At 35.2% G+C, this 26,571-nt stretch overlaps 1 protein-coding gene across 1 annotated transcript in view; it reads right to left on the bottom strand.

Moving 5' to 3' along the window:
- Positions 1-26,571, bottom strand: part of LRP1B (LDL receptor related protein 1B) — a 1,961,274-nt gene that overhangs the window by 1,141,695 nt on the left and 793,008 nt on the right. Inside the window, exon 7 of the mRNA XM_069573760.1 lies at positions 13,866-14,028. Within this exon, the coding sequence (XP_069429861.1) occupies positions 13,866-14,028 (163 nt within the window). The remainder of the gene's footprint in view (positions 1-13,865; positions 14,029-26,571) is intronic.

The raw sequence follows: 26,571 nt of genomic DNA, 5'->3' as shown, positions 1-26,571 counted from the left end.
GATATTGATGCTGTTTTCATTGCCATCTTTGTGGTCATCATCCATCATCATTATCACTTCCATTACCATCCTTATCCAGTATTCACAGAGCTTTATAAAACACCTAAAATATCTATCAGGAAAAATACAAATTTTCTCTGAAGTAGTTTTCATTCCACAGCAAATATTCTGATGACACTAAATCCATACATCTCTGTTTCATGCTCACTGACAATACCTGTTTTGGTTTTTTCCATTTATTTTTCTCCCAGTGGAAAATTGATTATGTTCAGAGAGCCATCATTCCCTCATACCCTCATCAGTACTAGAGCCCACATGACTCAGGGGAAATTGGATCCACTTTCAGATCTTGGGGTGAATTTTAATTAATGTGATTCCCCCAGCCATGGATATTGCTCCAGGTATAAGAAAACAACCTTATGCAGCCATTTACAATAAAGTAATGGATTTTTAGTCCATATTCAGGGGACAGGTTTCTTTCTGCATGAGAATAAGTAAGCAATGTTTCCTTAGTTGCTGCTGGCAGCAACCTTATGACCACGAGGAATAAGGAACTGGGGTTTAGCTGTGGATGGCAGGGCCGACATAATTGAAGAGAGGTTGCTTTCTGATGATGTCACTGAGGCATCAATTTAACTGAGTCTAGATGTAACTTTTTTATGTGGTTTGTGAGATCTTAGTTTCTCAACCAAGAGTCGAATTCAGGCCCTCAGCAGTGAAAGTCCAGAGTCCTAACCACTGAGAAGCCATGGAATTTCCCTCGGTCCTTCTTAAGTGAGGAAACAAATGATCACTTAATCCAGTAGAAGCTAGAATTTCTACTATTATCAAAAGTATTCTAAAATTCATTGAACCTTATCATCCTATATTTTTACTATTCAACTGTCTTGTTTTTTCTGTTCTACATCTAGTGTTTCCCTCATCAATCCTTCATTTTGTCCTTCACGCTCAGATTGAATTTCTGCAAATATTAAATTTATTCAGACCATTCACCAAATAAGCAAAAAGGATAAGTAATAGCCTAGAGTGTATCAGGTAAAATCCAAAATAAGGCCTTCCATGGGTTAGGAGTAGCAGTGCCTTAAGAAACACAGATAGAAGAGGACAACTCCTTCTGATGTCTGAAAACAGTGAAAATAATATCACGTGGTGTTTCTTCCCCTTTCAGAGAAGAGTGTACTTAGATTCTATGGATTTGGCACTAGCTATTTAGTGAAACTGTTTCAATGTAAAGATGCTTATTATTTCACTCATTTACTAGGTTATAATCTGAATGTTTCTCTGACTGTATATCTGCCAAGCAAACTTTTAATAGATGATTTGGATTTGTGAATGTGTTAAGAGGAAAGATGAATTTAATAAAAATGACTCATTCAAGGTAAAGACACTTTGAAAAAAGATGAACCCATTCAGTTTAAAATACCTTTAAGAAACAAAGGCTTTGAAATGCTAAACTGCTCTACATTTAATTTGCTAGGGAAAGTGAAAGCGAAGTCACTCAGTCGCGGCTGACTCTTTGTGACCCCATGGACTGTGGCCTACCAAGCTCCTCTGTCCATGGGATTCTCCAGGCAAGAATACTGGAGTGGGTTGCCATTTCCTTCTCCAGGGGATCTTCCCGACCCAGGGATCGAATCTGGGTTTCCCGCATTGGAGGCAGACTCTTTAACCTCTGAGCCACCAGGGAAGCCCAATTTGCTAGTAACAAAAGGCAAATATATATTCATATATATTTGTGCAATCAATATATATGTGTGTGTGTGCGTGTGTGTGTGTGTATGAAGATATATTTGTATTTATGAATCAGTCAGAGACTACAGTGGCAGAGACAGTCATCGGTCAGTCCAGTCATTGGACAGTCAAGCAAAGACTCATGCCCCTCCCTTTTCAAAATCTGGAGTGGTTGACAACTTCTCAGCTAGAAACCATGCTATCCAGTCTTCTCGCCTCCAAATATGATTAAATAACTAGATGTCACTTCCTGTTTTAAACAGCAGATGTGTCTTTTCTCTCCCCTCAAAAATCAGAAGATTCCAAGACCCTTAAGGATGTAGAAACCACAAGACAGAAGGACTCTCTATCTTAGCATTAACACATGGAGAAAAGCTATCTAATAAATAGGAACATGTGCATTGGACTTTAACTTGAGCCTTAAAACAAAAAACACATTTATATTGTGTGACCCACTGAAATTTACAAGCAGCAAGTATTACCATAACAGATTTAAAAGCTGGTAGCACAAGTATAGAAGTACCTTAATAAAAATCTAAAATACATAACCCTGGGTTTAATGGTAAGGCAGCAGAAAAAAGGTAACTATTGTTCAGGACTGAAAATACTAAAGGCTAAAACTACTTGATTAAAAATGTCCCTTTTTAATAACTTGGAAAATATCTTGGGAGGGAAAATCAAGTGATTATTGAGACTTATAGATTTAAAGAAAGACATTTAAAAGTATGATAATAGTTGTATTAGTTACTGCATACTTACTTTGGCAAGATATTACAAAAAGAAAAAAGTGTAAGTTCAAATTGCCTAATAACAAAAAATGAAAGGAAAGTCAAAGTTGGGACCTCCCAGATTTAGAAAAGTCCATTGCTTCTAGAACCTGAATAGTAAGAAAAAATATTGAAAATAGCTTTGAGCAACAAAAGCCAATTACGCTTTCTCAAATAGAAGAGTTTATCCTTCGGACAAAAGGTATTTGCTTCACACTGAATTACTGTTTTCAGACCTCAAAGTGACCACTATTATGCTGAAAGAGAAAACCAAGAAAGCGAGGTGGAAAGAAATAATTTGATAATTATTTCTAAACCATAACTGAGTGTGGTTATTGGTATGTCCAAGTAATAGGAAACAAAGAAATAAGTCTACTAATTTTCAAGGGAAATTGTAACTGTAAAAAGCCATGTGCCTAGCTTACAAAATCCTTTGTCTCTTTAAATCTGTAAACAATTTGAAAGGAACAACTGTGAAATACATAAACCCCCCAGGGAAAGCAGATTCCTCACTGCCAACTTTGATGTAGCACTGAGCACAACAGATGAGAAAGAACCTCCCAGTGGAAGCAGAGGTAAAGAAGAACAATGGACGAGGGAAAATGTTTCAGGGAAACAAGCTGTCTAGACAAGTGACTTCCAAAAAGTCAGAGGAGAAAGTCTTCACTTTACTTGCCTAGCTGATTTCAATAGTGCTCTGTCACAGTGACTACGAGGTGTGTCCACTCTTCCATTTTTTAAGTGGGAATTTTGTTATTTTATCACTGGTCCATTCGTTTATATATTTTGTTTTTGGTTCACAGTTCACTTTACAACAAGGAGCAACAAAAGGACACAATAGAGAGGACTGCACATCACTTAGATCCTCTAATTTGTCTTAACTGTTTTGGATTGGATGTATGGGAAGAAGGATGCATATGGATATTTGGTAGACAGAAGACAAGACATTGGCTGGGATGGCAAAGTATTCTTTGGAAATGGATGCTCCCATTTACGTTCTATTGTGTTGTCATGAATAAGGAACTCCCTAGCCAGGGGCTACATTTCCCTGATCCCCTTGCACCTACTCTGTCTATGTATCTTTAACATTTTCCCCTTCAGCTAGTTAAGAGAATATTCCAAGACTCTGAGATTCCATGGCCATAAATTAGAATCAACTTTGCTTTGATACCAGACAAACTACATGAATTAAGCTGTGTACCAACACCTTCATCAAATTCACATGTAAGGGAGAAATATAATTGTATTATGTTGCAATCTAAGAGTTGATAAAACTACATTACCTTAATAAATATAGTCCTTGTTACATTATTCTATTTATATTAATTCAAAATTTGTGTGTAATCAATATGAACTATACTTGTCCTAAGCAGTCTTTTTAATAAACAAATTAAATTATTTATATACATTTGAAATATACATATCAAATTAAATTCATAATGCAATAAAAATTAAAAAATAAAGTGGGGCATTTTACTTTCATAAAAAATTAATCAGAGGCTGTATCAGTTTGGAGGCTTTTGAATCACTGCAACGTTCCACTTTAGACAAGTCCCAGATTGACTTCATTAGACAAATTAAATACCTAGGTATACTTCAAATTAATTAGATTCTCAATTCTAACTTTTATTTTAAGACCTAGACTGAAGGCTTCCAGAAAATAGGGATATTTTCTTTCAGTATTTAGTCTCATTTTATGCCACTAAAAAGATTTAGGAAGTAAATATAGGGATTTATTAAGCATTTTTATGATGTTCCATAACTATACTCAATCATTATGAACAAGAAGAATTACAGAAATTGTTCTGTTTTTCTCAAAAAGCATTAATTTATTTTAATATGTCACCAGGGCACATTTTTATCTGCAGTTAATTGTGCATTTAATCATAATTTTTCATTTTATTTTTTACAGTTTTATTGAGAAAAAAAATGACATGTATCACTGTCTAAGTTGTCATTTAATTTGCATTTCTCTAAAGACTAGTAATGTTGAACACATTTTAATATATCTGTTGGCCTTTCATACATCTATTTATGTCCTTTACCCATTTTTCAATTGGGTTGTTTTTTATGCTATTGAGTTGTATGAGTAAATAACTCATACATTTTTGGATACTAGCCACTTATCAGATATATTGTTTGCAATTTTTTTTCTCATTCTGTAGATAGACAGCATATTAAAAACTAGAGATATCACTTTGTCAACAAAGGTCTATATAGTCAAAACTATCATTTTCCATATAGTCATGCACAGATGTGAGTTGGTCCATAAATAGGACTGACTGCTGAAGAATTGATGCTTTAGAATTGTGGTTTTACAGAAGACTCTTGAGAATCCCTTGGACAGCAAGGAGATAAAATCAGTCAATATTAAAGGAAATTAATCCTGAATATTTATTGAAAGAACTGATGCTGAAGCTCCAATACTTTTGCCACCTGATGAGAAGAGCTGACTCACTGTAAAAGATCCTGATGCTGGGAAAGACTGAGGACAGGAGAAGTGAGCAACAGAGAATGAGATGGTTGGATGAAATCAACCAGTGGCTGATTGACCAACTGGCTGACTCAATGGACACGAGTTTGAGAAAACTCTAGGAGATAGTGAAGGACAGGGAAGCCTAGCCTACTGTAGTCCATGGCATCACAAAAAGCTGGGTATGACTTTGTGACTGAACAACAATGAAATTGTCTTTTCACTTTGCTGATTTTTTTTTCTTTTTGCTATTTAGAAACTTTTAAGTTTGATGTATTCCCACTCATTTAATTTCTTTTATTTTTAATTTTGTTGCTTGTGCTTTAGGTATCATATTCAAAATTAATTGGCTAGACCCATGCCAAGAAGCTTTATTTTAGGTTAGTTCATGATTTCAGGTTAGTTCATGATTTCAGGTTAGTTCATGATTTCAGGTCTTACATTTAAATCTTTAAGTCATTTTGAATTCATTTGTGAAAATTATATAAGATATGAGTCCAGCTTCATTATTTTACATGTGAATATCCCATTATTCTAACACTATTTATTGGAAAGTCTCTTTCCATTAAGTATTCTTGGCTCCCTTATCAAAAATATTACTTGACCATATATGCTTGAGTTTATTTCTGTGCTCTCAATTCTCTTGCACTGGTCTATGTGTCTATTTTTATGCCATTTACATGTTCTTTTGATGACTTCTTTTATACTGGAGTTTGTTATCAGGAAGTATGAAGACCCCTGCCTAAGTACAATTTTTACAAATACTAACATAGACAATTTTTTAGCTAAAACTGAAAGAATACCAAAGGCTCTCAACATTTGCTTTCCGTTTTACATAATTTAAAAAAAAATGTTGAGTGAAAAATCACTTGTTGTTGGAAAACATCGACTATGACCCTAAAAGTCAGGTTAATTTCTCCCAAATAAAACCACTGAGAATCTGGCTCAAGGGAAAATATCAATTTTGGTTCAATATCCTGCAAGGCTCAGCAGTCAAGCAGAACAAACTGTATCTCAGCATAAAAGCTGAATATTGTTTTCACTTCTTATTTGTGCATGTGTGTTTTGGTTATAAATGATTATAATGTACATGGTAACATTCAGAATTTATGTTATATGTTCAAGGGGAATGGTGCTAAGTACTTATTCTATTGTTTTTAAATCTCGTCCTTTCCTTCAGTGTTTACAAACCAAGTTTCTCTCATTTTTACTTTTTTAAGTAACATTTATGCCTTATCCATTATTTATCTCAGAAATGTCAAATAAATTACTGCTTAGTATTTTTTATCTATAATTTTGGTGGGTAAGCTTTAGTAACCATACCTTCTGACTATAATATTTGATATTTGATGTATAATTCTGTTATACTCCAAGCTCCATAAGAGAACAGACTGTATCATATCTTTGATGTCTGATCACACCTGCGTGCTACATGAAAGCTGTCCATATATTTTCAAAAGCAGTAAACTGCCTTATTACTACTTCATGTTTTCATAGAACTCTACATAGGAAACAATTAGAAATAAATTTTAACTTCTTAAAAATATAAAATTATTGTTTTTTAATAACAGCACAAATTCTTCAAATATGTAAACTAGTCTTTGGCAGAGAGTAAGAAAGTTTTCATGTCACCATAGAATCATTTCATAAGTGAAACAATAATTTACTTAATATTGCCCAGTGGCTTAGAAATAGTCATATAGTTTCCAAGAGTGTTGGAAAATCTGGTACAATAAAAGCTTCTATCCCAGCCTCTCACATTATATCTTTAAAGAGATAGTGGAATGCTATACAGAGTACCTCCAACCCAATCTCTTATCAGTGTTGTAGAAAAAGTTACAGAAAACAAAGAAACAAAAATAATTGTCATTTGCTTTAAAAAAGTGACAAGAGAAATACTCCTCAGAATTAGTTTTAACATTCTGGGCTAAAAGCAAACAAAGAAACTTTCAGAGAAGATGGAATGAAGGTTTGGGAAATAATATTTGTATATATTCCTCAGGGCTGGCTAAGTTAAAAGAGGCCCCTCAGTGCCTGAGAAATATAAAGAAAAGATAAAGGGCTGTACATGAGAAAGGATTATTACACTACAATGTCATGGAAGATGATGTAGGTGCATAATCCATTTTCCTTTCTTTCATGTTACTGTGGTCCCAAATTCTCTCCCATGTCCCTCTGTCTTTCATATGCCAATGGAAAAAAAAAATTGTCTATGACTGTCTCATTTAAATTGGCATGTACCCAGGTGTGACCAAGAAGACCCGAGGAAATATCTGCTTTGGGAGCTCTTCTACACCCAAGGAAGAAGCAGTGCTGTTTTTTTTTGTTTGTTTGTTTGCTTGTTGTTTTTTTTTTTAACTGACTACCGTGTTTCTAATTAGGATCCCTGAAACTTCAGTAGCTGTCTTGTAACCACAGGGCAATTAGCTTGAAAAGCACACATTAATGATAACATTACACAATAAAGAGGTACAAGGAACCCAGGTGGTGAGTGATACTGTTGAGTCAATAAATCAACCAAGGGCTGTCCTAAATCTAGGTTTTCAGATGATATGATAAATCCCTTCATAATTTAGGCTGTACACAGCTTTTCTGTTACTTTCTCTAGTTGAGAGGACATCATTATTCAGTTAGAATTCAAAGAAACCTCTTTAGCAGGAAGTGGCTAGAAGATTGGGAAGATATTATGTATAATTAAAACAAGCTTTTGAACTCAATAATTGAGAGGTAAGATTAACAAACACTGAAAATTTAGGGAATTAAAAAAAAAATGAGATTGAGAACAGCAAAGAGAATAGAGATGCAGAATGCTTTGCATTACTTTGATATTATGAATTATCTGAGTCAAGAACACAGTGAGAGTTAAAGCAATGTGTGTTAAGTTTCCAGTTAAGGTTGCACTGAACAAAATAAGCCACTCCAAGTTGCTCTTCCATATTCCCAGGCTAATTACAGTATAATAGAATAATCATTTGTAACTGAAGGAGTCAGTAATTAAAGGTGATGCCATACATAAACCTATACTTGAAGAAAGGTCTATAGAGGAATTTTGAAAGAAGTTGAACCTAGACAAAATTAATTAATGAGAATAAAACAATTTGAGTCATAGTTAAGAGAGCTCATATGGATTTATGCACTTGAGTGTGGCTCTGAATCACTAATTTCAGTTAAAATAGTTCAGATCGTGAAACATATACCTGTACACCCATGTTGTCCTGCCTATTTGCATCTGCAACTCTTGATTGGAAAGGGGTAGGCAATAACTCTCCTAAGACTTTTGGTAAGTTGGCCTAAGATAGGCAGATGCCATTTTCTTATATAATTACCTATGAACCTAAATCCAAGATTGTTAGACTCACCCAGAGAAGTTTGTAGTAGTGTTAAATGGGAAATACGCACATATATATTTAGATAGCATATTTAGATAGCTTCAGTCCAGTTCAGTTCAGACGCTCAGTCATGTTCGACTCTTTGTAACCCCATGAATTACAGCACTCCAGGCCTCCCTGTCCATCACTAACTCCTGGAGTTCACTCAGACTCACGTCCATCGAGTCAGTGATGCCATCCAGCCATCTCATCCTCGGTCGTTCCCTTCTCCTCCTGCCCCCAATCCCTCCCAGCATCAAAGTCTTTTCCAATGAGTCAACTCTTCGCATGAGGTGGCCAAAGTACTGGAGTTTCAGCTTTAGCATCATTCCTTCCAATGAACACCCAGGACTGATCTCCTTCAGAATGGACTGGTTGGATCTTCTTGAAGTCCAAGGGACTCTCAAGAGTCTTCTCCAGCACCACAGTTCAAAAGCATCAATTCTTCGGCGCTCAGCTTTCTTCACAGTCCAACTCTCACATCCATACACGACCACTGGAAAAACCATAGCCTTGACTAGATGGACCTTTATTGGCAAAGTAATGTCTCTGCTTTTGAATATGCTATCTAGGTTGGTCATAACTTTTCTTCCAAGAAGCAAGTGTCTTTTAATTTCATGGCTTCAATCACCATCTGCAGTGATTTTGGATAGCTTATAGAGAGATAAAAAGAAATACAGCTAGTGCTATATAGACATCCACTTGAATTTCATTGATATAGGTAAGAAAATGCATTGGTAAGATTTTTGAAATAATTAATACAAATGTATAAGACTAAGGAGGTTTTCATTGTACTGCATTATGTACAGTGCTCAATCACCCATTGAGTATAAAGAAAAGCAGACAACTTCCTTAGCATTTTCCCACATACAGATGAATTCAGAGTTCAACCCAACCAAGTACTACTATCATGCTCAAGACCAAGACTGTTTCAAAATTAAATTAAGAAACCAAAATACACTTTCAGCATTTCATTTTATTCCTCAACATATAAAAATAAAATAAAATAATGTTTAAGATGTTCAAAGAGAAATTACAGCAGATCAATACATAAATTCAGGAGAATGACTATTGGAGCTATTAAAATGTATCCATGTTTTTCTGAGATTTTTTCTAATGAAGAGGAATACCAAAGAAGGTACTCAGGAAGCACATTTCATTAGTCAGTCTTGGTCCCCGTTGGCTTTAACTTTGATTCTATTTTTAATTTCTCAGCCATGACTAGTTTCACCAGCAGCAGGGATCCAGGTTGGTGATGGGAAAGGTATTATTAACTATTAAATACTGCCAGTTACTCTTATGTGAATTCGGCTTCTGAGACTTAAGCCTCAGTCGTCCTCTGGCTCCTGGCAGATAAACTACTTTTATAGAGAACAAAGACAACACTTTTTTTCCCCTCAATACTGTCATAGGGTCATGGATTCACAAATATCCTATAGATCATTCTGTCATTCCTTCTTTACAAGTCAAAAGTCTGTCCTACATAGAAAAAAGGTACACATAGTATTGGTAATGCAATCGATTTTCACCATTTCACACGATATAGGAGATTTCCCCTCTCTCTAACTGGCCATCTCACATAACTCTATTGAATGTGAGTTCTAGCTAGCATCTGCCTGCCAGTGCAGGAGATGCAGAAGACACAAGAGACACAAGTTCAATCCCCAGGTTGGGGAGATCTTCTAGAGGAGGAAATGGCAACCCAACCCACTCTAGTATTCTTGTCTGCAAAATTCCATGAACAAAGGAGCCTGGAGAGCTACAGTCCATGGGGCTGCAAAAGAGTTGGACATGACTGGGCAATGGAAGACAAAAAGCACATACACAATACCTCAAGCCGCCCAGATATTTTCCCTGAATTTTAAAGTCCAACTCCATCCCTAAAATATCTCTTAATTTTAGTGTTTTTCTAATATTTACCATGCTTAGCATCAATTGATCCCTTCTTTTGCAATATTATTGTAACAATTTTATACTCATGGTAAAATGTATTTTTGTATAGTGTAGTGTGCTGATTTTAGTTTAATAGGAAGCTTGGAAACAAACCTGAGAACCAATATTCTAAAGTAGTTTCTCTCCTGTTCTCAGTTACAACCTTCATCAGATTGAAAAACTAAATGGTTCATTATTAAAACAATTTGATATTAAAAATACAGATCAACTGACTAAGGTAACTATGAAGGGGGTTTATTCACTAGTTTTATATTCTGAAAGATCTTGAAGGTTATTCAAACATAACCTCCACAAGATCAATTATTAAATTAGTGTTTCCTCTGCTACTTTCTTCCTTAAACCCATAGTTATTCTATAATTTTCTCCTCCATCACATATACATTTCATTTTATTCCCAAGCCATACTACTTTTATTCTCATTTCCCCTCCTTTTACTTAGTACTTGGCTATATATTAGACAGTCTATATGAAGTAAGCCATTTTAAAGCATTTGTAGTAGAAAGAGAATTGGACTGTTAACAAAAAGATCATCTTTAATGAGGTGAAATATTGGTCTGGTTACTCTATTCACAACAGTATTATAAACTTTGGAAAAATTAGTAGTTATTTTTGAAATAACATGAAAAAGAGAACTTCACATACTCAGAAAGTATGTAAGCCCTTTATATGTTTTGACATTATTTAATCCTCACAAGAGCCCTTTAGTGGATTATCATTATTCATAGTTTTATGATAAGAAAATAAAGATAAAAAGAGACATCCAGCATCTAGTAACTGGTATCGCTAGGATTTGATCCTAGGGTGAGTGACTTTAGATTAAACTCTTAATCATTAAACAAGCCAAGTTCTAATAACTACCACCAGAAAAACTATTTTTGATACTGGTTGGACTATGATCTCTATGCTACCTTCAAACGCTTATGACAGGATAGAAATAGTTTTAGAAATTTCTTCAAGAAACCATGGGAAAACAATACTGCTAAAATTTGAAATTAATAAGAAAATCTCAAGAAATATCTCCAGAAAAATAGCGTGAATTAATGAATCAATGTCAATACTGCAAGAATGAAAACAAGGTTTATAAACAATCTTTTTTTCTGGCAAATTTAGATTGGAGCCTGGTCCAAGTCATACTGATTTTCTAGAGAAATTTACTAATTTACATTCAACTCATGGAGAATTTTTTTTAAAAAAATTAGAAATTTCAGAATGACAATATTGTAATAATTTTTATATAAAAAGGGAATATGAGGTTGCGAAAAGTAACATCAAAAGTGCGGTCAAGTAAAAAGTATATTTTTCAATGTAGCCTGTGAGAGGTAAAGCAAATCTGCAACAAATCTCCTATCCTTTTCTATACCTAATTAAGATCAAGCACTTAATAGTTGGGTCAGACTTTTAAGACATTCCGATATTTTCTGAAATGAAGTTATAACAATTAGGAAAAGGCAAGAGAAAGTTCACTAGTGGTGCTTGTCCCCTTAAGTAGATCATGCAGAGTCATTCTAACCTCAACTATTCAAATTACCCTTGAGCTGCCCAAAAACAGAAGAAAAAAGAGAAACTTGCTGTTGTTTCCCTAGACAGTATCACATTAACCCTAGGCAAATTTCTAATATTAAGAGAAAAATATCAGAATTTTTTAAAAACTATTTTATTATATACAGGATTATATTTATAAACATGAAGAGCTTTTCCTTCTCTGATTTCTAAAATCCATGACTCAAAAAACAGCAATTGAGACACATAGAAAACCAACCAACAAACAAAAAATTCCAAAGAGCCTTTTGTGATAAATGATACATGACAAAATACATTTAAACCATTACTAGGCCCAGAGGAATTCAGCAGAGAATAAACACAGCAATGCGGAGGTTTTCTACTCCTAAATCCTTTGACAAAAATGACAAAATATGGTCCTTTCATGTAATGACAGGGAGAAATAGGAAGCTTGAGAAGATAAAATATGTTACTGTTCAGAAGGGGAGATGGTGGTGTCACAAACATTATATTTCAGATTGGCAGTTATTTTTGAAAAGAGTCTCTGAATCTTTTGTTTTTAAGAATGGGGAATAATAAGAGTGGTAGAAAGGGGAGAAACACAACAGCTTCATCTCAACATTTTTTATGGACAAGACTGTATAAAGGCTACTTCTGAATTCATTTAGCACACCCAGGAAAAACATGCACGCAAATATATTTCTAAACAGAATGCCAGAAGAATGTTGTTAGCACATTTGTATATTTCCAATTCTTCCTTACTACCCTTATTCAACACCCAAACAAATCAGTTTAAGTACAACTTCTCTTACTAATGTCTTTCAAAGCATTGCTGCAGTCTGATTTGAGTCAAGTAACCATCTGCTGCAAATACAAATAGAGCTACATTCAAGAATTATATTACACAGGCTTCCTAGCAAAGCTCTTACGTGCAAGCTGTTCTTGTCAAAATCAAAACCATTGTGATGATGCATCTTAATATTCAATCAGACTTTAAGTAAAGAGTGACAAAAGTCCACATATGGATGACAGCTGTTTCTTCAGTAAATATTTTCCCATTTATTGAATGGAGGCTTATGGCAGTTTAGGCTATGTTCCATCAGACATTTCAGCCTGAACTGCCGGGGGAAGATTAAAGCAACAACAAGGATAAAATTTTTGTTTTTAAATCTTTGTTACAACTTATATCTGAAAAAAGCACCCACCAGCTCCTCCAACTGAAGTTGTACACTATACCATTATTTTGAAAATATCCTTTCCCAATAGTTACTGGTAAAAATATTCATTTTATAGAACTTTATATAATACCATAGTGTTTATAAAATTAAAGTATAATTCCTGTATTAAGTTCCTAATTACATGAACAAAATTATTGGGAATTTAAACATATTTACCTATAATTTGATAAATTATGAAATATTTTAAAAAGAAGGATTAGTCTATTAGTTAAAAGAAGTTCAGATAAAAGAAGGCCTCTTTTTAACCAATAAAGCAGCTTGCAAAGCTGGAAAGTCAAAGAAAAAGTGAAGATGGATTCTGATGATTAATTAAGTTACTCCATAATACTATAATGTTTACACATCAATAGTTAGAGAAAAAAATGGTTTCAATTAACAAAGACAAACTTCATATCTTACTAATATCCTCAAACATGTACAATGTTCCTTTAATAAATCTTAAATGTTGTGTTGGACTTAAATTTTTTAATAGCCCATTTTTCAGGTAGAAGTTTTGAAGTTTGCTAACTACAAGGTCCACTACTAAGTAACTTAGGTCTCCTGTCTTTAACTTAAAACAATGCTGAGGCTCTTCTCTGGTGACATCAAAGTGATTATTAGGAGAGTAGTACGTTGACTGTGTCTTAGGCAAGCCTTGCAATAATGATGTGTTAAGGAAATGGTATGCCTGAGCTTCTTCACAGTAGATTACAACTTCTTTTTTCCTTCCTGTAATGTAACTGTTCAAATCAATATTAAAAACTTTTGAGCCTGTTGTCTTATATTCCACAACTCTTCTCAGACATTTTTTTAAAGGGAAATTATTTCAGATCAAACACTACAAATAATTTCTTACCCTGCTATTGGATCCACTGCTATTGCCTTCGGATTGTGAAGTTCCAGGTCAATCAGGGTGACACAAACAGACCCATTGTAATCACACACAAATATCCGGTCACTGATATGGTCCACAAAATAGAGATTCCTGGTCAGCCAGTCAATTGCCATTTGTTGTACATCTGAAACACACACACAAACACACAATCATTGACTCGCATGTGCAAATCTAGTATCATAAACCTAAGAGTACATAAGTTTGTCCAAACCACCACAGAAGATGTTTTAAAAGTACAAGTAGGTTTACAATAAAAAAAATCCCTGCAAAGATAATTTCTATGCCAAAACAAGTGCTTATTCTGCAAAATAATCACTATCTCTTGATACTTTTCTTCCTGCTATCTAAGCACTGAGGATGATCTAGACACAAGGGCAAAGAGTTTCTAAATCCTAAAGAATAGGTATTTACAATAAAATATTTCACCTAGTTTTTACATTTGTTCAAATAGTTCATCTAACTCAATGGACATAACTGGTTCAATGACACAGCTCAATGTGTCATTAGTAGTAAGAGGAATAGATATTTTTTGTGAACTAAGGTAAACTCTTATTTTCAGATCCTCTCCTGGAAATAACACAAAAGGAGGGGTGATATGTTCTTCTGATGGCATATGTAGACACTGTAAAGTAAGATTACACAAAGATCGGTTAATTCTCTAGAAGAGGGCTGTTTCTCTACGAGACTAATTTGTTTTATGATGGTAATATTCTATATCTATGCTGTACAATAAAATAATGACTAGTCAACTGTGTCTAGTGAGCACTTAATTTGTGGCTAGTGTGACGGTAAATTGTATTTCATTTTAATTAACTCAAACTAGAAAAAAAGTAGGAAGCCAGTGACTCATATGAATAGTACAGGTCTAGAAGAATGTATCTGTTTTTAACTTGAGTATTTTCTATTTGATCAGAACCATACACTATGAAATTTCATGCTAACCAATTGATATTTATCCCAATGGATAACCCTAAAAGTTATGGTTTCTTATTCTCTGAGGCACTGATCATTTTTATACCTAACTATGAATCTCATTTAAACAATTCCTTAAGATGCTTGTAAATATGCATTTCCACTAATGATCTTAGATCATCAATACTGGGCTGGTTCTCCAATAATTCCATAAATAAATTTCTGATTCACATTCATTCCTGAATTTTACGACAGTCATATTTATATCTACGGCAAATTTTAATTTGATATTTGTAGATGAAAAAGTGAAAGTGAAGTTGCTCAGTCGTGTCCAACTCTTTGTGACCCCAAGGACTGTAGCCTATCAGGCTCCTCCATCCATGGGATTCTCCAGGCAAGAGTACTGGAGTGGGTTGCCATTTCCTTTTCCAGGGGATCTTCCCGACCCAGGGATCAAACCTGGATCTCCCGCATTGTAGGCAGATGCTTAACCTTCTGAGCCACCAGGGAAGTCCAAGTGAGATGTGTGTATATACATTTATATATATATATATATATTTTTTTTCAAACCATGGTAGAGAAGACACCAATTGCATAGAAATCTCTAAAAATCCCTACAAGGACAAGCAGCAAGTGAATATTGCAATTCACTGGATACAGATTTTTTTAGGTCATCAATTACAGTTTCATTTCTAAATTATATGGTTTTTATGGAGACATAAGCATTTAACTACTCCACAAACTATATGAACCATTTCAGTAGCCAGGATATTTAAAAATCTAAACTATTTTTTCTGTCTCCAGAAATGTGGAAATGTATACTTAGCTTTGCTTTTTATTCCGTTTGCATTATTACATTAGCTAGAGAACAGAACCCACTGTTTCAAATGTCATTTCAAATACCTAGTGTTCAGATAAAGTATGTGCCAAAGTCCATTCAATAACCCATCTCTCATGGTAGGCCTGCAGTTGGTTTAGTCTATGCAATTGTAAATTCAGACAAAAGAGCTGTTTGACAGCATTCACACCTTTCTTCAATTCTGGATCACTGCAGAAAGATACTCTGCTACTGAAACAATAGGTATTGTTAACAGCATCCTAGTTTGAATCAGCAAGGTCTCACTAAAAAACCTAATAATTAGCCTGACAGAAACAGTGGGAATTGATTTTGTTTCCTTTTTCTAAACTTGAAGTTTCTATCTGCTTTTAATATGATTTTTATTAAGACTGGAGAATTAACGCAATTAAACAGAGTGTAAGTAAGTAAATCAAAGGATGAATGGATAGACATATATAGAAAGATAAATAAATAAAATTAGGTAAAATATTTTGAACATTTTAGGAGATTTTTGACATTATAAAAATGCCTCTAAAATTTTAGTAAGATCCTTATTACTTTACTGTTACTAAAAAATTAAAAATGTTCCTGTTATAATTTTTCTCTAATTGCTTTTTATTCATTTTTCAAATAAAAGTTACTAGGATTTTACCCTCCCTGTTCTTTTGAAACAGTTGCTTTATGATCATTCAGAATTTCTTACATGCCAAAAGTGAAGTTTACTTTTGTGTTCATATCTACAACATCTGTAGGTACTGACTACTTACTTCTGAATCATAAAATAATCTAAATATCGATAATGGTAAACATTTGAATTACAGTGAAAAAAACGAAATTTTTTGAAACTTATAAAGTTACATATAAGTAACTTAACAATCTTTTTAAAGGGTAATATATGTTGAATGTAAAAACTTATACAAACAAAATAAAAGTTGTATCCAAGAGAAATTAATTTTAAAATTTGAGGGAAAAGTTTAAAAATGATGAGTAGTTATGATAATCTATAACTGGATTAAAAATGTTACATCAGATTTCTCTTATCATCACATTATAAGACAACTAATTAATTATCAGAATTGGTGAATGTAGAACTTAACACTTTTGATTTACTATAATGTAATATATGCTAACTATTGTGGACTAAATTATTTTCCTTCCAAATTCTTATGTTAAAGCCTTAATGTCCAGCATGGCAAATGTGAATATATTTGGAAATAAAATCTTTAAAGAGAATATCACATTAAAATGAGGCCATATAGTATAAGCCCTAAACCAAACTTTCTAGTGTCCTTATAGAAAGAGATTTAGGCATACAGAGACAATTCTGGGACTACTTGAAAACAGAGAAAAACAACCCAAAGAAAGAGATCTCAGAAAGTCCAACCCTGTTGCATCTTAAGCTTGGAATTCCAGGCTGCAGAATATGAGAAAATAGATTTCTTCCTTTTTTTGAGCCACCCAATTTGTGTATTGTTTTATATTAAACTTTGTATTTTATATTGGGGTATAGTTGATTATATTGGGATATAGTTGAGTGCCTTTGGGTCAGTTCTAATGAGGTGGATGAACCTAGAACCTATTATACAGAGTGAAGTAAGTCAGAAAGAGAAAGATAAATACGTATTCTAATGCATATAAACGGAATTTAGAAAAAACGGTACCAAAGAATTTATTTACAGGGCAACAATAGAGAAACAGAGTTAGAGAACAGACTTACAGACATGGGGAGAGAAAAGGAGAGAGTGAGATGTATGGAAAGAGTAACATGGAAACTTACACTGCCATATATAAAATATATAGCCAATGGGAGTTTGCTGTCTGACTCAGGAAACTCAAACAGGTGCTCTGTACCAACCTAGAGGGGTGGAATGGGGAGGGAGATGGGAGGGAGTCTCAAAAGGGAGGAGATATATGTATACCTATGGCTGATTCATGCTGAGGTTTGACAGAAAATAGCAAAATTCTGTAAAGCAATTATCATTCAATAAAAATAAATTAATTATAAAAAGAAGATACAAAAAAACTTAAAGAAACCTATTAAAAAAATTAAAAAGCAGACATTACTTTGCTGACAAAGGTCCATATAGTCAAAGGTGTGGTTTTTCCAGTAATCATGTACTGATGTGAGAGTTGGACCTTAAAAAAGGCTGAGCACCAAAGAATTGATGCTTTTGAACTGTAGTGCTAGACAATACTCTTGAGAGTCCTTGGACAGCAAGGAGATCAAACCAGTCAATCCTAAAGGAGATCAACTCTGAACATTCATTAGAAGGACTGACACTGAAGCTGCAATACTTTAGTCACCTGTTGTGAAGAGCCAGCTCATTGGAAAAAGACCCTAATGCTGGAAAGATTGAGGGCAGGAGGAGAAAAAAGTGGCAGAGAATGAGACGGTTGGATGGCATCATCGACTCAATGGATGTGAATTTGAGCAAACTCCAGGAGACAGTAAAGGACAGGGAAGCCTGGCATGCTCCAGTCCATGAAGTCACAAAGAGTCAGACAGGACTGAGCAACTGAACAACAGCAAATAACTGAGTCACTTTGCCATACAGCTGAAACTAACAGAACATTGTAAATCAAATATACTCCTATAAAAATTGAAGAAAACAAAATGAAAAAATTAAAACACAAAGAAAAGTAATTTATGTTGTCAAAGGAGAAATAGGGTGGGGAAAGGATAAATGAGGAGTTTGGGATTAAGTCCTACTACATATAAATTACTAATTACTATAAATCCTAATTAGTAATTACCCTACTACATATAAAATAGATAAAAAATAAGGTCCTACTATGGTACAGGGAACTATATTCAGCATATTGTAATAACTTTTAATGGAAACGAATCTGGAAAAGAATATATATATATATTCTTCCTCTATAAGAATTTCCTCTATAAGAGGATATACATAGATATCTAATGATTTATTCTTTCGCTTTTGATATCCTTTTTGTTACCTGGCTTCCTTCATTTTAGTTTGTAGTGTCTGCTCCATAGCCATGCTTCCTTTTATCAATTCATTGTTTAACTGCTTCAGAAATAAAACATCCTAAAAACATCCTATTTTCTACTCAAGTAGGAGATAAGAAGTTGCCTTGCTGTTGTGAATAGGGGAGCAAATTTAGAAGCATACCTATTCTCAGAATTCATCCTAAGCTAATCACCTTCTTATTAGCCCTATTCTATATCTGCATTTTCAGACGTGCCCAGGGTCACTAATTTTTGAGTCTTCCTGGGGTTCTTCATCTTGGCACCACTATTGTACTCACCAAGACATTAATCTAATTTGCTTATTATTTAATCCTCTATCATTTATTATCCATATGCTTTGTCTCTTCCTTCTTTTTATCTTTTTTGGTTAATACAGTTAGACTTTTAATAAAAACTGTACTTACATTTTGAAAAAAAAAAATGTTTTTAACAAACTTCAAAAAAAGAACAGGTATTTAGTGTAATCTGTAGAGTTTGCCAGAAAGTCCCTGAGGACAGTTTCAAGCAAGGTAGTTCAATGTCTGATTAGCAAGTTTTAAAGATCATTCTGGGTGCTGTGTGGATACAAGGGTAGAAATCTGAAACCAGATGACGAGTCAGAAAGACCCTGAAACCTTCAGGAGATATACGGTGGCATCAAAGACTATCAGAGCAATGATGAGATTATGCAGCATATACTTATCATAGTCTTTGGTCAACATTAAATATGTAATCGTATTTAGATTCTTACATTCAAGTTATATTTTAGCTTAGGTGAAAGAGCCAAAAATCATAGAAATTTTGAAGCCATCACACACAAAAAAATTCAGAAACATTCCAAATACTGATTACTTCAATCCACATTTCTGTTCTTGTATTTTATGAATACTTAAACATTTTTACTTCCACTCAAATATTGTCTCTTAAGCTGTGATGTTGTCTTCACCGAAGAGAATTATAGTGTTTCCAGTATAAATACAGAGAAGAGCAGGTAAAAATTAAATTTATAAAATGTCAAGATTATATGAGAACCATGTTTTCCCTGATTTATGTGTTTCCCAGTTTAAGCGGGAATTTAACATTTTGGTTTTACAGCACTTTTCTTTGGTAGAGTATTTGAAAATGCCCACTGAATGATGAGATGATATAATTGCATTTATTTTTATAGGTTGCCACAATCAAGAAACATATACTTACTTTATTCCTAGATTATATTAAATAAACTGAACTGAGCAAGCAAAGGCTCTGCCTGCTTACAATAGTAATTAAAATGATATTAAAGAAGTTCAATTTTGGCATGCCATGGAAAGGATATTCTAAATCAGGAATAGAATCTGTGGCACATTATAGAGACTTTTTTTGTTATTTTCTCCTTTGACTGAGAAAAATGTGTCTCTTCCTAGCTATGCTCCTGTTTACATACATGAAATATAGTCAAAATGAACATCAGTTCTTGATATGAATCATCTACATGCAATCTGTATATATGTCTATGAAGTAAAACAAAGAAGGTACTTCTGAAATGGGATAGTGAGCTGATATCAGTTATCTTCATGGGTCTTGGATGTTGTTATTTTTGTTAGAAAGAATGGACAGGAGATGACAGAGATTTTGAACTTCTCTCCGCCTTCCTGTTCCACTATTTCTCAATTTCTTCTTCTAACCCAAAGGACAAGTCACTCTTTTTTTTTTTTTTTTTTTTTTTTACCCCTTTATAGTAGATACACTTAGAGAAGATGCCAATCCTTATTATTCTTTCTAGAAAACAACAACAACAACAAAGAAAAACAAAACCAGTTTATGCAAAGGTGCATTTTTCCTACTAGGCAAAATATTCTTTTTGATCTTTAACTCAAATGAATTCAGTCTTCATCTTATTTTTATCTCTTCCTGCTTTAGCCCAAATTAAATTTACCAGCAAACCTTGTTCAAGACACTATCTTCTCTCCTCTATGTGCTGCAATAGCTTCTTAACTGGACCCTACTTCCCTTCTAGATGCACTATAACTACTTTCTCAGAGTACCTGAAGTGATCATTGTAAAACACAAATTATATCATGACATGAAAAAAGGTCTGTGATCTGAGATCTATAGTACATTTGATTGCCAGTGAAGAAAAGTCTTAACAAATCAATGGACTCTTGAGATTTACTCTCCTGTAAGAGATGGGAATACCAGACCACCTAACCTGCCTCTTGAGAAATCTGTATGCAGGCCAGGAAGCAACAGTTAGAACTGGACATGGAACAACAGACTGGTTCCAAATAGGAAAAGGAGTACATCAAGGCTGTATATTGTCACCCTGCTGACTTAACTTATATGCAGAGTACATCATGAGAAACACTGGATGGTAAGAAACACAAGTTGGAATCAAGCTTGCCGGGAGAAATATCAATAACCTCAGATATGCAGATGACACCACCCTTACGGCAGAAAGTGAAGAGGAACTAAAAAGCCTCTTGATGAAAGTGAAAGAGGAGAGTGAAAAAGTTGGCTTAAAGCTCAACATTCAGAAAACGAAGATCATGGCATCCGGTCCCATCACTCCATGGTAAATAGATGGAGAAACAGTGGAAACAGTGTCAGAGTTTATTTTTGGGGGCTCCGAAATCACTGCAAGATGGTGACTGCAGCCATGAAATTAAAAGACACTTACTCCTTGGAAGAAAAGTTATGACCAACCTAGACAGCATATTCAAAAGCAGAGACATTACTTTGCCAACTAAGGTGCATCTAGTCAAGGCTATGGTTTTTCCAGTAGTCATGTATCGATGTGAGAGTTGGACTGTGAAGAAGGCTGAGTGCTGAAGAATTGATGCTTTTGAACTGTGGTGTTGGAGAAGACTCTTGAGAGTCCCTTGGACTGCAAGGAGATCCAACCAGTCCATTCTGAAGGAGATCAGCCCTGGGATTTCTTTGGAAGGAATGATGCTAAGGCTGAAACTCCAGTATTTTGGCCACCTCATGCGAAGAGTTGACTCATTGGAAAAGACTTTGATGCTGGGAGGGATTGGGGGCAGGAGAAGAAGGGGACGACCAAGGATGAGATGGCTGGATGGCATCATGGGCTGGATGGCATCACGGACTCGATGGACATGAGTCTGAGTGAACTCCAGGAGTTGGTGATGGACAAGGAGGCCTGGTATGCTGCAATTCATGGGGTCGCAAAGAGTCAAACACGACTGAGCGACTGAACTGAACTGAACTGATGAATGTTTTCAAAAGTACATCACATATTTTTTATAAATACCTAAGCTTGCTAAACTTTATTCAATTTTAAGTTAAAACTCTATGGAGTGTTTCTCTCTGTCACATTTCCATAAAGGTCACCCAGGAAGTGAGATGTGTTAGCGTACGGCAGAGCCTGGTGGGCTGCCGTCTCTGGGGTCACACAGAATTGGACACGACTGAAGCGACTTAGCAGCAGCAGCAGCAGCGGTAGTGTCAGTCTCTCAGTTTTATCTCTTGGAAACCTCCTCTGTCCATGAAAGTCCATGGTAATAGGTTACCAATTTTCATTATATTATTGTTTCTTCTGCATAGCTTTAATAAACAGCAAGTTTTACTCTAAATGTTGTCTGTTCTTTTTTTTTTTTTTCAAAATATCATTCTTCTCCCAAAAGTCTCAAAAAACTTCCCCACATTTAGCACAAAATTCATTCTTTAATATGGATTATGAGACTTCCAAACCTCTCTTTTAACTTGCATCTTCCTTACTCATTTTAGTGCTGCCACTCTGATCTCCTACTTTTCTCTCAAATTGCAAAGAAATCTCCCTTCTTAGAACTTTTGTATCTAATCAACTAGAAAAGAGAGTATTTGAATGTGCCTCACTTGTGCTTTCCCTTCGTTTTTAGGTATATGTTCCAAGGTCAGTTCTCAGAAAGGCCTTGACCAATGGATATTAAGAAGACCATGCCCCAACCTTGACACCTCATCCCCTGATGCAAGTAACAATGATTCATTTCCATCAGTCAATATCATGGCTATCATATTATTTTTCCTGTAGCAGTCATATCAAATGATATTAATTAAGTATTTAGTAGTTCACAACACTGGAAGTTCCATATGAGCAGGGATCCTGTATGTCTTGTTCACTGCTTTATTACCAAAGCCTAGAATTGTTTAGCCATGATAAGTGTCCAGTAAATATTTTCAAACGAAAATGGCTCTTCTATTCCAAATACCCTTTATTCAAGAACCTCTTGCCTAAAATCTGTGCTCCCACTTCCACATCAGACAATGTGTCATCTGAAGTCACAGCTCCTTTGTTTTTTAATCAGCTGTGATGTTTTTATTTCACCTGTGAGCTCAAATTTGGCAGGTCCCTATCCTTTACCCAGAAAAGATGTACACAAGAAGGACAGAGATTATTTAATGTGGATGACCAATTTTATGAAAGGGCAATTAGGCAGTTAATGATCCGAAGGTATGAGGAGTGAGTGAATAATAGTAGCATGAGATATGATAGTGCCGTATAACAGTGCATGGTGACTGGGGAGCCTGAGTGACTAAGAAGGGATAATTAGGCAAAGATCAGAAAAATGAACAGACAAAATGTTGTACTGAGGATAAAATAGCATCACATCCACTTTTGCACTAACATTGCCACTTCCTGACTTCTAGAGTCATTCTTTCTATTCTTTTCTTATCAAGAATCATTTTAAGACCATAGAGTCATTTAACTGTAATTCTTATTCCTCTCCTTTAAGTAAGAATTGACTAACATCTTGGCCATAAGCTACCTGTGAGACTACTGGTTACCTAGGCTACTTCTCTGGGCACAAGATTGTTTTAGATTACCTCTCACCTTTTCATTCATGTTTCTCAAAACACAGACTTTTAAGTGGTTTTAGCATTACATGTTTATATCATTAAATGATTATGTATAATTTAATATAATACTTATTATAGTTTATTACTATTTATTATTTATAGTTGTCATATCTCTTAGTTAAGAGATATGACTTATTGGAAAAGACTCTGATTCTGGGAAAGATTGAAGGCAAAAGGAGAAGAAGGTGGCAGAGGATGAGATAGTTGGATGGCAACACCAATTCAATGGACATGAATGTGGGCAAACTCTGGGCTATGATGAGGGACAGGGAGGCCTATTGTGCTGCAGTCCATGGGGTCACAGAGTTGGACCGACTTGCTGACTGAACAACAAAAATGACCCAAGTTATAAACCCAGGATCTGAAGCAAAACAAGTAGAAAATGATGTTTCTCTTAGGTATGAATCCCAGTATACAATAAGAAGAGTGTATATTGATTTATTTTTAGTGGACTGATTCTGTTAACAAAGAGAGTTTCAGTTAAACTTATGTTATCTGTTGCATTGAGCCTGGTAAAAGAAATATTAGTTGAGAAGCTCAAAGGCCAAGTATCTGTAAGAGGTTTCTTCATCTGTGTTCACTATCAGCAAACATCTTAGATCCTAATCTTACTCTACTGTTTAGGATCAGCTACATAATGCTAATGAATGGCATGAGTTCTGTGGAGATATATACATAGTAAAAATCAATTAATGCCTTTGAATTGCCTTTTCTGTTTTAAGAGTCAAGGCCAATGACCAAAACCAGTCACCAAATGATTAATTTAATGTGTTTGACATGAGTGGGAATTTTTTATAGGAGTCACACTGAGGCATCCTGAAAGTTATTAGTACTTCTCTGAATTGAGTAATGCCACAAGAGAAATGAGGATTTAGGCTAGTCCTGCAATGACAAGTTTAGAGTTCACCACCTCAGACATTTTATTCAAAAGGTGCATGAGGCAGAGTATTATTTTTCTGGGGACTTGCCTCATGAAACTCCAGATGGGTACACTGAAAAAGAGACATACTTATGCTTTTAGAATGAAGGAAGAATGTCTTCTCATTTCATCCTAAATATAGCAGCAGCCTCTCAGTTTAGGCGGCTGTAACAAAATGCTATAGACTGGGTATCTTAAACAACAGAAATCTATTTTCCACAGCTTGGGAGGCTAGAAAGTCCAAGATCAAGGCGACAACAGATTTTGTCTCTGATGTGGACACTTCCTGGTTCAGGTAGCCACATTCTTGCTATTACCTCACATGAAAGAAACAGAGAATTCTGGCCACATTCTAGTCTTATAAAGGTATTGATCCCATCATGGGAGCTCTACTATCAAGACTGAAACCTAATTATCTCCCAAAAGGTCTAGTTCCAAATCCCATAATACTTCCCAGGTGGTGCCAGTGATGAAGAATCTGCCTTCAATGCAGGAAACATAGGTTCAAGTCCTGGGTCAGGAAGATCCCATAGAGGAGAAAATGCTAACCCACAACAATATTCTTGCCTGAGAAATCCCATGGCCAGAGGAGCCTGGTGGGTTACAGTAGTCCATGGGGTCACAAAAGAATGGGACATTACTTAGTAGCTGGACAACAACAACATACAGCTTACAGAATTCAGAACTATAGAATCTTTAACCCATACTGAAATTCACATACACTAAAATAACTGTAGGTTCTGAAATAACTCATAAGAATTTAAGAGGTATAAAAAAGGCATATATATCACATAATACCTCATTCCCATCTAAGGTAAAAGTTTGAACTGAAAAATATATACTTTTAATACTTTGGTTTTTATTTGACCAAGCCAAACTACTGATAGGTTGCACTAATGGTAAAGAGGGCTCAGCTGGTAAAGAATCTGCCTGCAATGTGCGAGACCTGGGTTCAATCCTTGGATTGAGAAGATCCCCTGGAGAAGGGAAAGGCTACCCACCCCAGTATTCTGACCTAGAGAATTTCATGGACTGTATATGTAGAAATCATATGGACTTAACAGAAGCAGAAGATATTAAGAAGAGATGGCAAGAATACACAGAAGAACTATACAACAATTTTTTTCATTTTTTTCTAAATATAAATTTATTTATTCTAACTATAGTGGGGTGATTGACCTCCAGTTAGAATGAATAAATTAATATTTAGGAAAAAAAATATTTTCACGACCCAGATAATCACGGTGGTTTGATCACTCACCTAGAGCTAGACATCCTGGAATGCAAAGTGAAGTAGGCCTTAGAAAGCATCACTATGAACAAAGCTGGGGGAGGGGATAGAATTCCAGTTGAGCTATTTAAAATCCTAAAAGATGCTGTGAAAGTGCTGCAGTCAATATGCCAGAAAATTTGGAAAATTTAGCAGTGGTCACAACACTGGTAAAAGTCAGTTTTCATTCCAATCTCAAAGACAATGCCAAAGAATACTCAAACTACTGCACAATTGCACTCATCTCACATGCTAATCAGAGAAGGCAATGGCAGCTCACTCCAGTACTCTTGCCTGGAAAATCCCATGGACGGAGGAGCCTGGTAGGCTGCAGTCCATGGGGTCACTAAGACTCGGACAGGACTGAGCGACTTCACTTTCACTTTTCACTTTCATGCATGGGAGAAGGAAATGGCAACCCACTCCAGTATTCTTGCCTGGAGAATCCCAGGGACAGAGGAGCCTAGTGGGCTGCCACCTATGGGGTCGCACAGAGTCGGACTCGACTAAAGCGACTTAGCAGCAGCAGCAGCAACACATGCTGGTAAAGTAATGCTCAAAATTCTCCAAGCCAGGATTCAACAGTGTGAACCATGAACTTCCAGATGTTCAAGTTGGATTTAGAAAAGGCAGAAGAACCAGAGATCAATTGCAACATCTATTGGATCACAAAGAAAGTACAGGAATGCCAGAAAAACATCTACTCTGTTTCATTGATTACACTAAAGTCTGTGACTGTGTGGATCATAATAAACTGTGGAAAACTCTGAAAGAGATGGGAATACCAGACCACCTGATCTGCCTCTTGAGAAATTTGTATGCAGGTCAAGAAGCAACAGTTAGAACTGGACATGGAACAACAGACTGGTTCCAAATCAGGAAAGAAGATGGTGACTGCAGTCATGAAATTTAAAGATGCTT

Source organism: Ovis canadensis, chromosome 2 (assembly GCF_042477335.2).
Source record: "Ovis canadensis isolate MfBH-ARS-UI-01 breed Bighorn chromosome 2, ARS-UI_OviCan_v2, whole genome shotgun sequence".
Classification (NCBI taxonomy): domain Eukaryota; kingdom Metazoa; phylum Chordata; class Mammalia; order Artiodactyla; family Bovidae; genus Ovis; species Ovis canadensis.
The sequence above is the reverse complement of the archived record's forward strand: the minus strand, read 5'-3'. Positions and strand labels throughout refer to the sequence as shown.